Here is a 13,943-nt window from a genome sequence, read left to right as displayed (position 1 = left end):
GGATGGAATGACTGTTTGTGACGTAGATATTTAACAGCTTTATTATTCGACCTCTCGTTTACCTCCCAAAAAGAAGATGCTGGAGGCATAACAATCTGCCCCCGTGCCCTCAAACACCCACCTCAAATGCCAATACATTCTGTTCGAATGTATGGCCAAAACCAAAAACTCACCGTGTTAACGAGTATTGGCTAGCACGCTGGTGTTTAACATAGCGGTCGATGTCTGTTGTTAACAGGTTTTGCTTTCCTTTGTGAAAACAAGTGTTTGCGAGAGGTGACAAGAGAGAAAGAGAGAGAGTGTGTATAGATGTGTGCTTACGCTAAAGCAAATGGTGTTGTGTGGCGAATGAGTATTATGGTATTACTCATATCAAACTCTCTGTTAAACAGGGCCTGCAATCACATAACACAATCATCGAAGAAATAATCATCGGCTTAAAGGTTCGTATATGTGGATAGCTCCTCTGTTAACGACACTCACACACAATATTGTTGTCGCTGCTGAACCTTAATTCAGTGTCGAGGGTATATAAACGTTGGGAGCTGGGACATTGAGCATGCATTGATTCGCTATCACTCGCTCTATTAACTTGCTTCTTTGGTTAGAAGGAAAAAACGTCAAACAAACGTTTTATCAGTTTTTAACTTAAATTAAAATTTTTTCAAAAAGTAGTTGCTGCAACGTTTGTTGTAATTCTTAGCCCCTCAACATACATTTGAATTTACACATCGTTCAAATTAAACAAAAAAACAGAAAACAACAACAAGGATTAAGCCCCGTGATTATCCTCGTACGCAAGTGAAAGTGAATTCAAAAGTATCGCGAAGAAAAATTGTGTTTTTAACAAAAAGAAAATTGAAAACAAAAATTTTGGACCAACACGCCCCCAGCTAATTTAGACATCGTAACGATTCGCAACGAGATCTACAAAATTTAACAACGACGCCTGAGTTAACAAATAGAAGCAAGTAATTCCGGAAAATTAACAAAAATAAGCAGTGAAAGAAAAGTGCATTTTCAAAAAGGCTTATTTTCAACATTAAGTTAAATCACAACAACAAAAAGTATTAAGTGTTATTCCAAACACCATAATAAATTTTTGGAAATATCACTTGGAAATCTTAGGTTCTATACCAGATCTACATATCTAGAATTTATATAAATTCCTCCTTCTTACAACAACAAAAACAAAAACTCTTAACAAAATGATGGCTGTAGCTGCTGCTCAAAAGAACCGCGAAATGTTCGCTATCAAAAAATCCTACAGTATTGAGGTAAGTTTTAAAACTGGAATATTGAGAAAAATAAAAAAATTATGATTAAATTAAAAAAAAAAGCACTAAAAATTAAATATTTAAATATTTTAAATGTGAAAAAAAATACAAAGACTGATATTTGGAGATATATTTTATTTTAATATTGCGAATATAATTTTTAAAATATTTTTTTTACTATTAAAGTTTGTGAAAAGAAAAATAATAAAAAAAATTCGCTAAAAATTTTTTTAATGTTAATTTTAATTAAAAAAAGAATAATTTTTACAGTAAAAAATTCATTCGTTAGAGTAACTAGAATTTTGCAAATTTTAAAAACCTTATAAAAATTTAATTTTGATATATTTTATTTTAAATTTGAGAAAACAAAAAATTTTAATTTCTTTTTACCATTAAAGTTTGAAAACAAAAATATTTTTTATTAAATGTGAAAAAATACAAAGACTGCTATTTGGAGATATATTTTATTTTAATATTGAGGATATAATTTTTAAAATATTTTTTTACTATTAAAGTTTGTGAAAAGAAAAATAATAAAAAAATTCATTAGAATTTTTTTTAATTTTAATTTTAATTTAAAAAAAATATATTTTTTACAGTAAAAAATTCATTCGTTAGAGTAACTAGAATTTTGCAAATTTTAAAAATGTTGTAAAAATTTAATTTTGATGTTTTTTTTTTTTAATTTGAAAAAAACAAAAATTTTAATTTCTTTTTACTATTAAAGTTTGAAAACATAAATATTTTTTATTAAATGTGAAAAAAATACAAAGACTGATATTTGGAGATATATTTTATTTTCATATTAAGGATATAATTTTTAAAATATTTGTTTACTATTAAAGTTTGTGAAAAGAAAAATAATAAAAAAATTCATTAGAATTTTTTTTAATTTTAATTTTAATTTAAAAAAAAAAAAATATTTTTTACAATAAAAAATTCATTCGTTAGAGTAACTAGAATTTTGCAAATTTTAAAAATGTTGTAAAAATTTAATTTTGATGTTTTTTTTTAATTTGAAAAAAACAAAAATTTTAATTTCTTTTTACTATTAAAGTTTGAAAACAAAAATATTTTTTATTAAATGTGAAAAAAATACAAAGACTGATATTTGGAGATATATTTTATTTTAATATTGAGGATATAATTTTTAAAATATTTTTTTACTATTAAAGTTTGTGAAAAGAAAAATAATAAATAAAAAATTCGTTAAACATTTTTTAATGTTAATTTTAATTTAAAAAAAAATATATTTTTTACAGTAAAAAATTCATTCGTTGGAGTAACTAGAATTTTGCAAATTTTAAAAACGTTGTAAAAATCTAATTTTGATATATTTTATTTTAAATTTGAGAAAACAAAAAATTTTAATTTCTTTTTACTATTAAAGTTTGAAAACAAAAATATTTTTTATTAACATTTTGTTAATATTTAATAATTAATAAAAAAAATATATGTTATGAAAACTAAAAAATAATTAAAAATTATATTCGTTAGAGTTATAAAAAATTGTTTACAGTAAAAAATTCATTCGTTAGAGTAACTAGAATTTTGCAAATTTTAAAAACGTTGTAAAAATTTAATTTTGATATATTTTATTTTAAATTTGAGAAAACAACAAATTTTAATTTCTTTTTACTATTAAAGCTTGAAAACAAAAATATTTTTTATTAACATTTTGTTAATATTTAATAATTATCAAAAAATATATGTTTTGAAAACTAAAAAATAATTAAAAATTATATTCGTTAGAGTTATAAAAAATGGGGAAATATTTTAATTTGGAAAAAAATAAGAAGAATGAATTTTTGATTATTAATATACATTAATTTAAAAATGTGGAAAATATTTAATTTATTTTTAATGTTAAATTTTGAAAGGAAAATATTTTGTTTTCCATTAACATTTTGTTAAGTGAACTTTATTAATATACATCGACTTTAAACTCTTTTTCCTTTTTGGGAGTTTAAAAGTTTATTTTTATTTTTTTTTTCTTCTTTGCAATACCAAAAAATAGGAAATTACATCTTATCGACTTTTTGATAATTTCCCTTCAAAAATTTTTTAAATTATTTTTTGTCCTTTTTTTTGGCTATTTCATATAAAATTTTCTTTAAGAGAATTTTCCATTAATTTTCTTTCACATGATAGGCTTACCAATTAAAAAAATAATGCAAAGTATTTTCCATTATGCAATTTCTTCAATCGTGCTTTACCATAAGTTTTCTGAAGCCATGAAAACAAAAACTATTTTTATATTTTTTTATGGTTTTTTTAACACCTTGTTATGGCCACATAAATACAATGACATACTTTTGTCATATTGATTTTTTGATTTTATTTTGGTTCATTGAATGGATGAAGTTGTTTATTTTGATATCATAAATTTTAACTATCACCATGATAGACAAAAGAAAAAGCCATGCCCCCCCCTCTAAGCCATAACAAATTGAAATTTCAACATATTTCCCCAATAAAAAAAAAAACATGAAATTACAAACAAAAAACACATAGACACAAATCTGGAAGATCTTAGCGATCCATCCATCCTATTGACTCTATGACATTGGCATCCATTCATAGATATATTCAAGGGTTGACGGGAAACAAGTTTGCCGCCAGTCGTCTAGAGCAAACTATCGATCCAGAGATTCCATTGATACCTTGATTGTTTGATTAAGTTATCACCATTTAATGTTAATGAAATACCGGCTAATAAATAAAGAAATGCCCCTATTAACAAAAATCCAAACAATAGCCATAAACTCATAAATATTTTTTGGTTGGGTGCCCGTGTTTGGCTATGCGTATGCGTACGTGCAAACTTTGTCACCATCATCATCAATTTCATTATTAATTTACGATGTTGATCTTTCAAAACGAATTTATCTCAAACGAAAGAAACCACTTGTTGGGTGTTTTGTTTTGATTGTGGAACATAAACATTTTGTTTTTTATGTTTACCCCCATTATTAACACCTCTGGGAAAAAATGAAGTTAAATACACACGATCACAAAAATGTTTCGTTAAAAAGCCCACTACTACATTGGATCGATGACGATGATGATGGAAATTAACAAACATCCATGATTTTGGGTTACTAGTCTACAATAAAATGAAAAAAAAATCCAGTTGTTGCATGCAGGCCAACCGCTTAGCAAGTCCGCCCTTTTGAAGAATTTTCCATTATTGATTAAATTTGACTTGGCTGATGAAAGATGCAACCTTTGTTGTATCATCTTCATTAAATGCTTGTGCTTGTTTCTTTCAACAAAAATTCAAGGTGAAGTCAAAGGGAAAATCTTGCCCTGTAAATCATAATATTGATTTGTTACTTTCACTTTTTCATGGTGGTCATGTTTAGGTTTCATTTACAAAAAAAAAAATAAATAAAAACCGATATTGGTTGGTTAAATTGTTTAAATATATTACGAAGGTGTTAATTTATATGGTTCCATTCATTTATAAAAAATAATTGTGACTTATTTTAAAAGTGCCAATTAGAAATCATTTTCCAAAAAAAAAAAAAAAATTAATATTAAAATGAGGTAATAATTGCCATGATTATGCAGATTCGATATTTGCCAAAGAGATATAATCGAATTTGCAAAAAAAAAAATATTTAGTACTAAACAATTGCCATAATAAACAATCGAGTCGATAACACTATTTTAATTCCTATTCATATAAAATAAGTCTATAAAATAGAATTACCAAAAAATATTTTGTATAAAAAAATTGCTATAATAAGCAATCGAGTCGATAACACAATTTTAATTCCTATTCATATAAACTAAGGCTATAAAATAGAATACCAAAAATGTTTTGTACCAAAAATGGCTATAATAAGCCATCGAGTCGATAACACAGTTTTCACTACTATTCAAGATGTTGTTATGATTTTCCAATATATCATTTGTCAGTATTAGTGTGTCTTTTTTCTTTTATAGAAATTTCCATATTAGTTAAATAACACGATACCCGTCGATAATACCGTTAAATATAATTCTCATTTTCTTATCTTGTTGGTGGGAAAACTATTATATGTTCTATTTGCATTGTTGATATCTCCATTTAATGTCATACTATATTTTGTTGCAAAATAATATTGTTGATAATGCAGTTCCTTACTACAAATAACCCTTGATGGCTATAAACTAGCTCAAGTAGTAGTTTGTTTTCTTTTTGGCTATTTTTCATTAATTTATATTGCAATTTAAAAATATTTTTTCTTTATATGATTGTATATTTATATTCCTTTATTTTCTTTTAATTTCAGAATGGTTATCCCTCCCGCCGCCGCTCTTTGGTGGACGATGCCCGTTTTGAAAGTTTGGTCGTTAAACAAAACAAACAAATTGTTTTGGAGGAAGCCCGCAACAAAGCCAATGGTAAGAATAGTAAAAATAAATATAAAATAAATAAATAAACAAAAAATTAATGCGGATTATAGCTGATAAATGTATTTTGGAAAACATAACATTTTGTAAAACAAAAATAAAAAAATTATATTTTTTTCTTTGTTAAATTTTTGTTATATTTTTTTTTTTTACTTTTTCCATGTTGCTGTTGTTTTCTTATTTATTTATTTATTTATTTTTTTATATTTTTCTTATTATTTATTGTTTAATTTGTTTTTTTCATTTCTTTTAAAAGATGGTTCTTTGGAAGATGCCATTTTGCAAGCCAAGGGTGAACATGCCCCTACCCAAGAACAAATTGAATTGCAAGATGAACAACCTCTAGAGAATTTGGATGTTGTTGATGATGTTCCACAAACAGAATTCAATGATGGTAGGTTATGATTTTATTTCTTTGATTTGTTTTATATTGATTTTGCTTGTTTTTTTTTTTTTTTGGAAATTTTTATTTTTATTAATTTTATTTTCTATTTTATTTTCGTTTCATTTCATATTTGTGTTGGGATTTTCCATAATTAGTCTCCATTGAAAATAATTTGCCAGTTGAATCTGAACAAACTCAGGAAACTAATGATAGTGATGAATTTAGTGATAAACAAAATACAACAGATGGTAAGAATTTATTTTTGGCTATATAAAATAAATATAAATGATGACAAAAAAGGAAAGCATAGTATAAAAAGAATCACAAAAAATAAAATCATAGAGCTTTGAATTGAATGATCATTTGAATTTGAATTGAATGATAATGACCGTTTCCCTTTAAACAGTGCAGTTTAGTCGATAATAATGGCTCATACAGATTTCATTAGTTTAAAAATAAATTCATAGTTCTTGTGACCGCATGAATACTTCAAGCTATAGTTAGATAGCATGATTAGCATGTATACTTCAGGCTATAGTTAGATAAGCGGAATTTGATTCGGTCGATAACAACATGTCACTTCAATTAGATATTGAAGTGACATGTTGTTATCATTAGATTAAAAATAAATTCATATTTCTTGTGGACAGTTATTATAGCCACATGTATACTTTAACCAGCGGAATTAGTGCCGGTCGATAACAACGTGTTAATTCAATATCGTACTGGTCCAACATTTGTAGTCGTAATTTCACTTCTAAATTGTGTGTGTTTCTCTGAAATATAACATCCCCCAAAATTAGTAAAATATAAGACGATAATGCAGTCCGAATTATTTCCCCTTGGTGTTTATTACTTTAGATTTTGCTATTTTGTCAACATTTGTAATCGTAATTTCACTTCAAAAATACGTCTTTCTCTCAAATATAAAATCCCCTCAAAATTAGTAAAATAAGAGTCGATAATGCAGTCGAAATTATTACCCCTTGGCGTTTATTACTTTAGATTTTCCTATTTATAAATATACCATCTTTTAATAATTACTCAATAGTCTAAACATTTGGGACGATAATGCCGTATTATTAACAATAATCCAGACCATCCATACACCTTTTTACGGAAAACTTGATTGAATTATAATATTCAGAAACGTCAATGTAACTTTAATTTCTTTCGAATTTTTCCTAATCAATTACACAACCACATTATCACCAGTAGCCCTCCTCCCTATCGGCTTTTAACCTCTACAAATGATTACATTATATTTTTAGCAATTTATAATTTTCATAAATGCCTTAAATCCCCTTAAAAATCCTTTTTATTGGCCTTAAACCTATTTAAAAAAAAAAGCTTTTTGAGTTTCAAAAGAAATGCGATAGAAGAAAAAAAGTCAACTGTAAGGTTGCTAAGATTTTCAGATTTTCTCCTTCATTGCTAAGATTTCAAATGGAAAATTGTTCATTTCCGTTTTCATTCCACCACCCCAACTAAACTGTTACCCACACACACAGAAACACAATTTTAATACCATGACATATTCAAGATTGTGTTAAGGGTGTTGGTGGCTGGCGTATGAAGTGGTAATGTCATAAGTCTATAAAATAAAATAAAAAAAGAAAAGAAATCTCTTATAATATAACAATCAAATATAATACCATGACATTACAACAGAAGGAATACCACCTTATTTTGTGGTTGTGGTACGAATGACGGTGGAGAGAGGAAGGGAGAGCGTAAGTGGGGTAGCATCTTGGCATATTAGGCTAAGACGATGATGATGGTTGCACACTGTTGCACACACATTATGGACCCTGAAAACCACTTAAGCTTTTTTATTTCCCCACCCCTCCAAACTACTTCGCTCCCTCAATCCTTCGAAATATACAGAAGCATTAAAGAGTAAAGAATATGCTTGACTTAATGCTTTACCATTTAGAAAAGAGCTAGAATTTAGGGATATGCTTCTTTACAGCATTCTCATATATCAAATCTGACCTAGGTTTTTGTTACTGCAAAAAAGAAAAAAAAAATGACGGTCTTGGTGAACGTTTCAATTCATTGAGTTTTTGAGTGGGTGTCAAGTTGGAAAATGGCATAATAGCAGTAAGAGTTGTTGTGTTTCTTGGTGGGATTTTCATTCATTCATCATTGCCAAGAGTCCTCAATGTCGTCATTGCGAGATGCTTTGGAGATTACGTGTTTTGCATTGGTAATATTTGTAATCTTTTTTTTCCCTTTTTGCTTTTTTATTTATAGATGCTGGTTTAACTGAAGATGAAATCGTATTGGCCAATGCTGCCGGTGAATCTCCCGAAGCTGAAAACGCTGTTCAAAATGCCGCTTTAATTGTACGTCTTAAGGAGGGCATTACCTCTTTGGGCCGTATCTTGAAAGCCATTGAAAACTATCATGGAACCATTCAACATGTTGAGTCTCGCCAATCACGCTCCGACGGGGTCGATCATGATGTCTTGATCAAATTGAGCATGACTCGTGGCAATTTGTTGCAGCTGATCCGTTCTTTGCGTCAGACCGGTTCATTCAGCAGCATCAATTTGATGGCCGAGAATAATATCAGCGTTAAGGCCCCATGGTTCCCCAAACATGCTTCGGAATTGGATAACTGCAATCATTTGATGACCAAATATGAGCCCGATTTGGATATGAATCATCCTGGTTTCGCCGACAAGGTCTATCGTCAACGTCGTAAGGAAATTGCCGAAATTGCTTTCGCTTACAAATACGGAGATCCAATCCCCCACATTAACTATACCGAAGTTGAAGTTAAGACCTGGCGTTCTGTATTCCGCATGGTCAAGGAATTGACACCCAAGCATGCTTGCAAAGAATATCGCATTGCTTTCAAGAAATTGGAAGAAGAGAAAATCTTTGTTGAGGATCGTTTGCCACAATTGCAAGAGATGTCCGATTTCTTGCGTAAGAATACCGGATTCACTTTGAGACCAGCTGCTGGTCTATTGACAGCTCGTGACTTTTTGGCTTCGTTGGCTTTCCGTATCTTCCAGAGCACCCAATATGTGCGTCATGTGAACTCACCCTTCCACACTCCAGAACCGTAAGTATTTCCAAAAATAGAACAAATTATCATACTACCATTTTCTCGCTCTTCTAATTATCCTTCTCCTGGAAAACTATTAGCCTTTTGTTAAAATAACTTTTATACACTTTGGCGGAAATCTGTTGGAGAATGCCATTTTTGTCATAAGAAACTTTTAGCTTTCCCCTGCTATACGCAGTAATTTCCTTTTTTGTTCGTCCCTTCCATTTCAACTTCCTCCTTTGTTCCCAACAGAACGCAAGGAAACCTCATAATTGGCCTTGTGTTAAGTACTCAGGCATGAATGCCAAGCGATTCATGCCGACCATTTCCAGGCCAGGCCAGGACAAGGCAATGAGGTATTAGTAATGGTGGTGATGGTCCTGGCCCACTTGTCTCAATACCATTAGCATTGTAATTGAGTTATTTAAGAGCTCACTTGCTTTTCCCCTTTTTTGTTACTATTTTTACATCATCTCTAATAGACTCTCAATAATATTTCACAACACTTTGTCTCTAATAATTGTATTATTATAATTGAGTACTAAAAAAACATTTTCTTTTTGCTTTTTTTTTTCATTTTCCCTTACAGTGATTGCATTCATGAATTGTTGGGTCATATGCCTTTGTTGTCTGATCCCAGCTTTGCTCAATTCTCTCAGGAAATTGGTTTGGCCTCATTGGGTGCTTCTGATGATGAAATTGAAAAATTATCTACCGTAAGTATTAATGGATACATTTAATTGAGTTGAGAAAAAAAAAGAAATAGCAGTTTGAATTGATTTGAAAACAAAATATGGGGGAGAAAAGTTAAAATTGCTGATTTACAATTTTAAAATAACGGTTTTATCGACTTGACAGAATCATTCTCAGATTTCATAAAAACTAGTAATGGCGTTAAAACGAAGAGAAAATAAGGCAATATTCTCATATACTCTCAAATACCATTACAGCCTTACATTCTCTCGAAGCCCTGAAATCCATACCTCATTCATTCACTGGCGATAACAGTAAATTTTATGCATTCAATTTCGTGATTTCAATAATTTCCTTCAATTATGTACATTTGTTATATTATTTATTTTACAAATATTCAGGTCGGTAATACCTCTCTCGCATTATTAATATTTTGCTATTGTTATAGTAATTTTACGGTTTTATCGACATTATAAATTCACTCTGCTGTTTTATAAAAGAGCACTTCCGTTAAATTGAAGGGGGAAAATGAGACACAACCAAGTACCGTTACAATCTGTAATCTGTCAACATCATAGATCGATAACACCGTATATTAATATTATAAAAGTCTATAGAAATTGAATGATTTTCCAAGTACAGTTGTCCATCTAGGCAATTACATTCATTGCGATCAGTACTAGAATTTTAACAGGCATCGATAAAACCATTCCCTCATTCTCCAAAAACAACGATAAAAGTTAATTTTATGAATTCAATTTCGCGATTTCAAATAATTTCCTTTAATTATGTAATTGTGTTTTATTATTTATATTCAAAAATATTCAGATCGCTCTCGCAAAAAATTTTAACAATAACGGTTTTATCGACATGGTAAAGTCACTCTGATATCTTGTAAAAATAGAAATGCCGTTATAACTAAGGCAAAAAATGAGACCGTTAAATAATGTTACAGTCTGCATTGCCGACTGTAACATGACGATAAAAGTTAATTTTATGAATTCAATTTCGCGATTTCAAATAATTTCCTTTAATTATGTAATTGTGTTTTATTATTTATATTCAAAAATATTCAGATCGCTCTCGCAAAAAATTTTAACAATAACGGTTTTATCGACATGGTAAAGTCACTCTGATATCTTGTAAAAATAGAAATGTCGTTATAACTAAGAAAAAATGGCACCGTTAAATAATGTTACAGTCTGCATTGCCGACTGTAACATGACGATAAAAGTTAATTTTATGAATTCAATTTCGCGATTTCAAATAATTTCCTTTAATTATGTAATTGTGTTTTATTATTTAGTTTCAAAAATATTCAGATTGCTCTCGCAAAAAATTTTAACAATAACGGTTTTATCGACATGGTAAAGTCACTCTGATATCTTGTAAAAATAGAAATGGCGTTATAACTAAGAAAAACATGACACCGTTAAATAATGTTACAGTCTGCATTGCCGACATCACAAATCGATAATACCGTATATTATCAAATTCTCTAAATTTTGAATGATTTTCCAAGTAGATAACACGGCCACCTATATGTTACGGGCAATTACATTGCGATCGGTACTCGATTTCTAAGAGACATCGGTAAAACCGTTCTACCATTCTCTCAAAAACACCCTGATTTCCATACCACATTCATTCACCGTCGATAACAGTAAATTTTATGAATTCATTTTCGTGATTTCAAAAAATTCCCTTCAATTATGTAAATGTATTTTATTATTTATTTAATTTTTTTTTTTCAATATTCAGTTTTCCTTCAATTGTATAGGCCTTGTCGGAATGGGGCTTTTCACTTTTAATTGAATTGAATATCAAATTTTGGTTTTCCATTACAATTGGCCTTTAGTACATATATGTAAAGGAGCCCATAGTTTCTATATTGTTTTTTTTCGTAGCCAACTAAACAAGTTTCACAGTATTTTACTTACACGGCCCACCTATTACCACATTGTTATTATTATAGTAAGAGGTGTAATACTAACTGTCCGATTTGACTTGGCTAAAGACAATGACTGGGGTTTTTCTTGTTGTTGTTTGTTTTGGTTGTTGTTCTTAAGTTCTAAGCCAAGTTTAAGTGTTAAAACTTGAAAATGCTAGAACAAAAGTCAAGTTCGCTTTTAAAAGCCAAAGCCAAAGACAAGATACAAGATACAACAACAACAAAAAATTAAAAAAAAGTAATAAACAAACGACTAGCACACGTTTATATTGGGTAGAGAGATAGTTGGTCAACAGGCCATTAAAAGCAAAAATCAGCAAAAGTGAATTGCTCTGATAATCTTGACTTTAATGCTTAACCAAGTGTAAAGAATTCTTGGTTGAAATAAAAATCAATTCAAGGTTATTATTTTTTTTTTTTTTGAGAATTTTCAATTTAATAACAGAAAAAAAATTAAAAAGTATTTAGGCTTATTACTAAATACAATTGATTGTGATTTTTTTTGTATATTCTAGGTCTACTGGTTCACCGTTGAATTCGGTCTCTGCAAAGAACATGGCGATGTCAAGGCCTATGGTGCTGGTCTTCTATCGGCTTATGGTGAACTCTTGCATGCCATTTCCGATAAATGTGAACATCGTCCCTTCGAACCCGCCTCCACCGCTGTTCAACCCTATCAAGATCAAGAATACCAACCCATCTATTATGTGGCCGAAAGTTTCGATGATGCCAAGGACAAATTCCGTCGTTGGGTATCCACCATGTCCCGTCCCTTCGAAGTGCGTTTCAATCCCCATACTGAGCGTGTAGAAATTCTGGACACAGTTGAAAAATTGGATACCCTTTTGCATCAAATGAACACAGAAATCCTACATCTGACCAATGCCATTAATAAAATGCGTCGTCCTTTCTAAACAGCGGGACAACAACAATGGCACAAAAATATCCACTCTCCAGGCTTATTAGGCCAAGCGGGGCGGGTTATAGAAATTGTTAAGGATCCTTAAACAAAAAATTACATTCATAATTTCCCATTCTCCAAAAACCAAACCCAGTAGCTCTGCAATCTTTCTAAGTAGCGGAATTTGTTTTTGTTATGTTTTTGCTTGGAATCAAAACCAAACAAAACTATTATCCAAAGACGGTAATCCTGGTCTATGGATTTGTGAGTCGTGAAAGGAGTAGACAGAAGTAATACACACCCACACACACACACAGAAAGAGTTACGTTTAATATCATCATCGCAACAACAACAACAACAAAAGTATTCTTTTTAATGTACAATCTTCTCATAGTAAAATTCCCACAATCCCACCCAAAACTGCACCCCCTTAAACTTAAAGCCCCATCTCTCACCCTTACCATTGTTTTTTTGTATAACTTTTTTTTGTGTATAGAAATTTTCATTTTCTTTTTGTTTTACACCATATCATAAATGCCTCACTTTGTTTTAATTTAATTTATTTTTATATTATTATTTCTTTTTGAATGCTTTGTTTTTACAATACAATTCTCTCAAAACCTATTATTGGACCAAAAAACTTTAGTTTTGTAAGCCAATTTCACATATATAATTCTCATGTTATCTTTTTTGCATATTTACATGTTTTTTGTTTGTTCAAAAATTCATTATGAAATTTAATTTTTGTTAAATATTATATTACTTTTTTTTAATTTTTTGGTATAATTTTCCTTTACATTATTTTTGCTAAAGGAAAACAAAAGAATTTATTATTATGATGATATTTTAGTTTTTTTTTTCATTTTGATACCTCCTTAGTTTTTTATGTTTTCGTTTTCGTTCCATTTTATTTTTAAATTAATTTTATGTATTAAATGTAACTATTATTTTTTGTGTATTAAACTAGATATGTAGATTTTATAAAGTATTTTATTTAAGATTTTCAATGAATATATTGAATTGCAAAAATAAAAAAATAAAAAAAAATCTGTTCGAATATTTTACATAATTCGTTACCAAACAAAGAGATCCACAAAAATTAGATTGAATCCTTTAATTGTGATCTGGAATGGGATCATCTCTAATGTAATTTTCATTGACTCGGCATAGAAAGATAGTACTCCGTTTTCGGATTTTTTTCCATTGCTATAGAAGTTATACCTTGAAAGCTCATTCGATTAATGGTCACAAATTTACTTTATCAGCCTGTTGC

The 13,943-nt window shown here is 29.3% G+C and overlaps 1 protein-coding gene across 1 annotated transcript; it reads left to right on the top strand.

Moving 5' to 3' along the window:
- Positions 1-557: 557 nt before the first annotated feature.
- Positions 558-13,294, top strand: ple (tyrosine hydroxylase ple). Its single transcript, XM_075308133.1, has 7 exons — positions 558-1,277; positions 5,558-5,669; positions 5,935-6,072; positions 6,219-6,311; positions 8,320-9,139; positions 9,714-9,840; positions 12,284-13,294. The coding sequence occupies exons 1-7, from the start codon at positions 1,209-1,211 to the stop codon at positions 12,680-12,682; spliced, it is 1,758 nt and encodes a 585-aa protein (XP_075164248.1). The 5' UTR covers positions 558-1,208; the 3' UTR covers positions 12,683-13,294.
- Positions 13,295-13,943: the final 649 nt, after the last annotated feature.

The sequence above is a fragment of the Haematobia irritans genome, chromosome 4 (assembly GCF_050003625.1).
Source record: "Haematobia irritans isolate KBUSLIRL chromosome 4, ASM5000362v1, whole genome shotgun sequence".
In the NCBI taxonomy this organism is placed as follows: Eukaryota; Metazoa; Arthropoda; class Insecta; order Diptera; family Muscidae; genus Haematobia; species Haematobia irritans.
The sequence above is the reverse complement of the archived record's forward strand: the minus strand, read 5'-3'. Positions and strand labels throughout refer to the sequence as shown.

Excerpts from the sequence above, each read along its gene's own strand:
- ple (XM_075308133.1), top strand. The coding sequence starts at position 1,209 with ATGATGGCTGTAGCTGCTGCTCAAAAGAACCGCGAAATGTTCGCTATC. Across the intron at positions 1,278-5,557 it reads AAAAATCCTACAGTATTGAG|AATGGTTATCCCTCCCGCCG; the intron begins GTAAGTTTTAAA and ends TTTTAATTTCAG. Across the intron at positions 9,140-9,713 it reads CCCTTCCACACTCCAGAACC|TGATTGCATTCATGAATTGT; the intron begins GTAAGTATTTCC and ends TTTCCCTTACAG.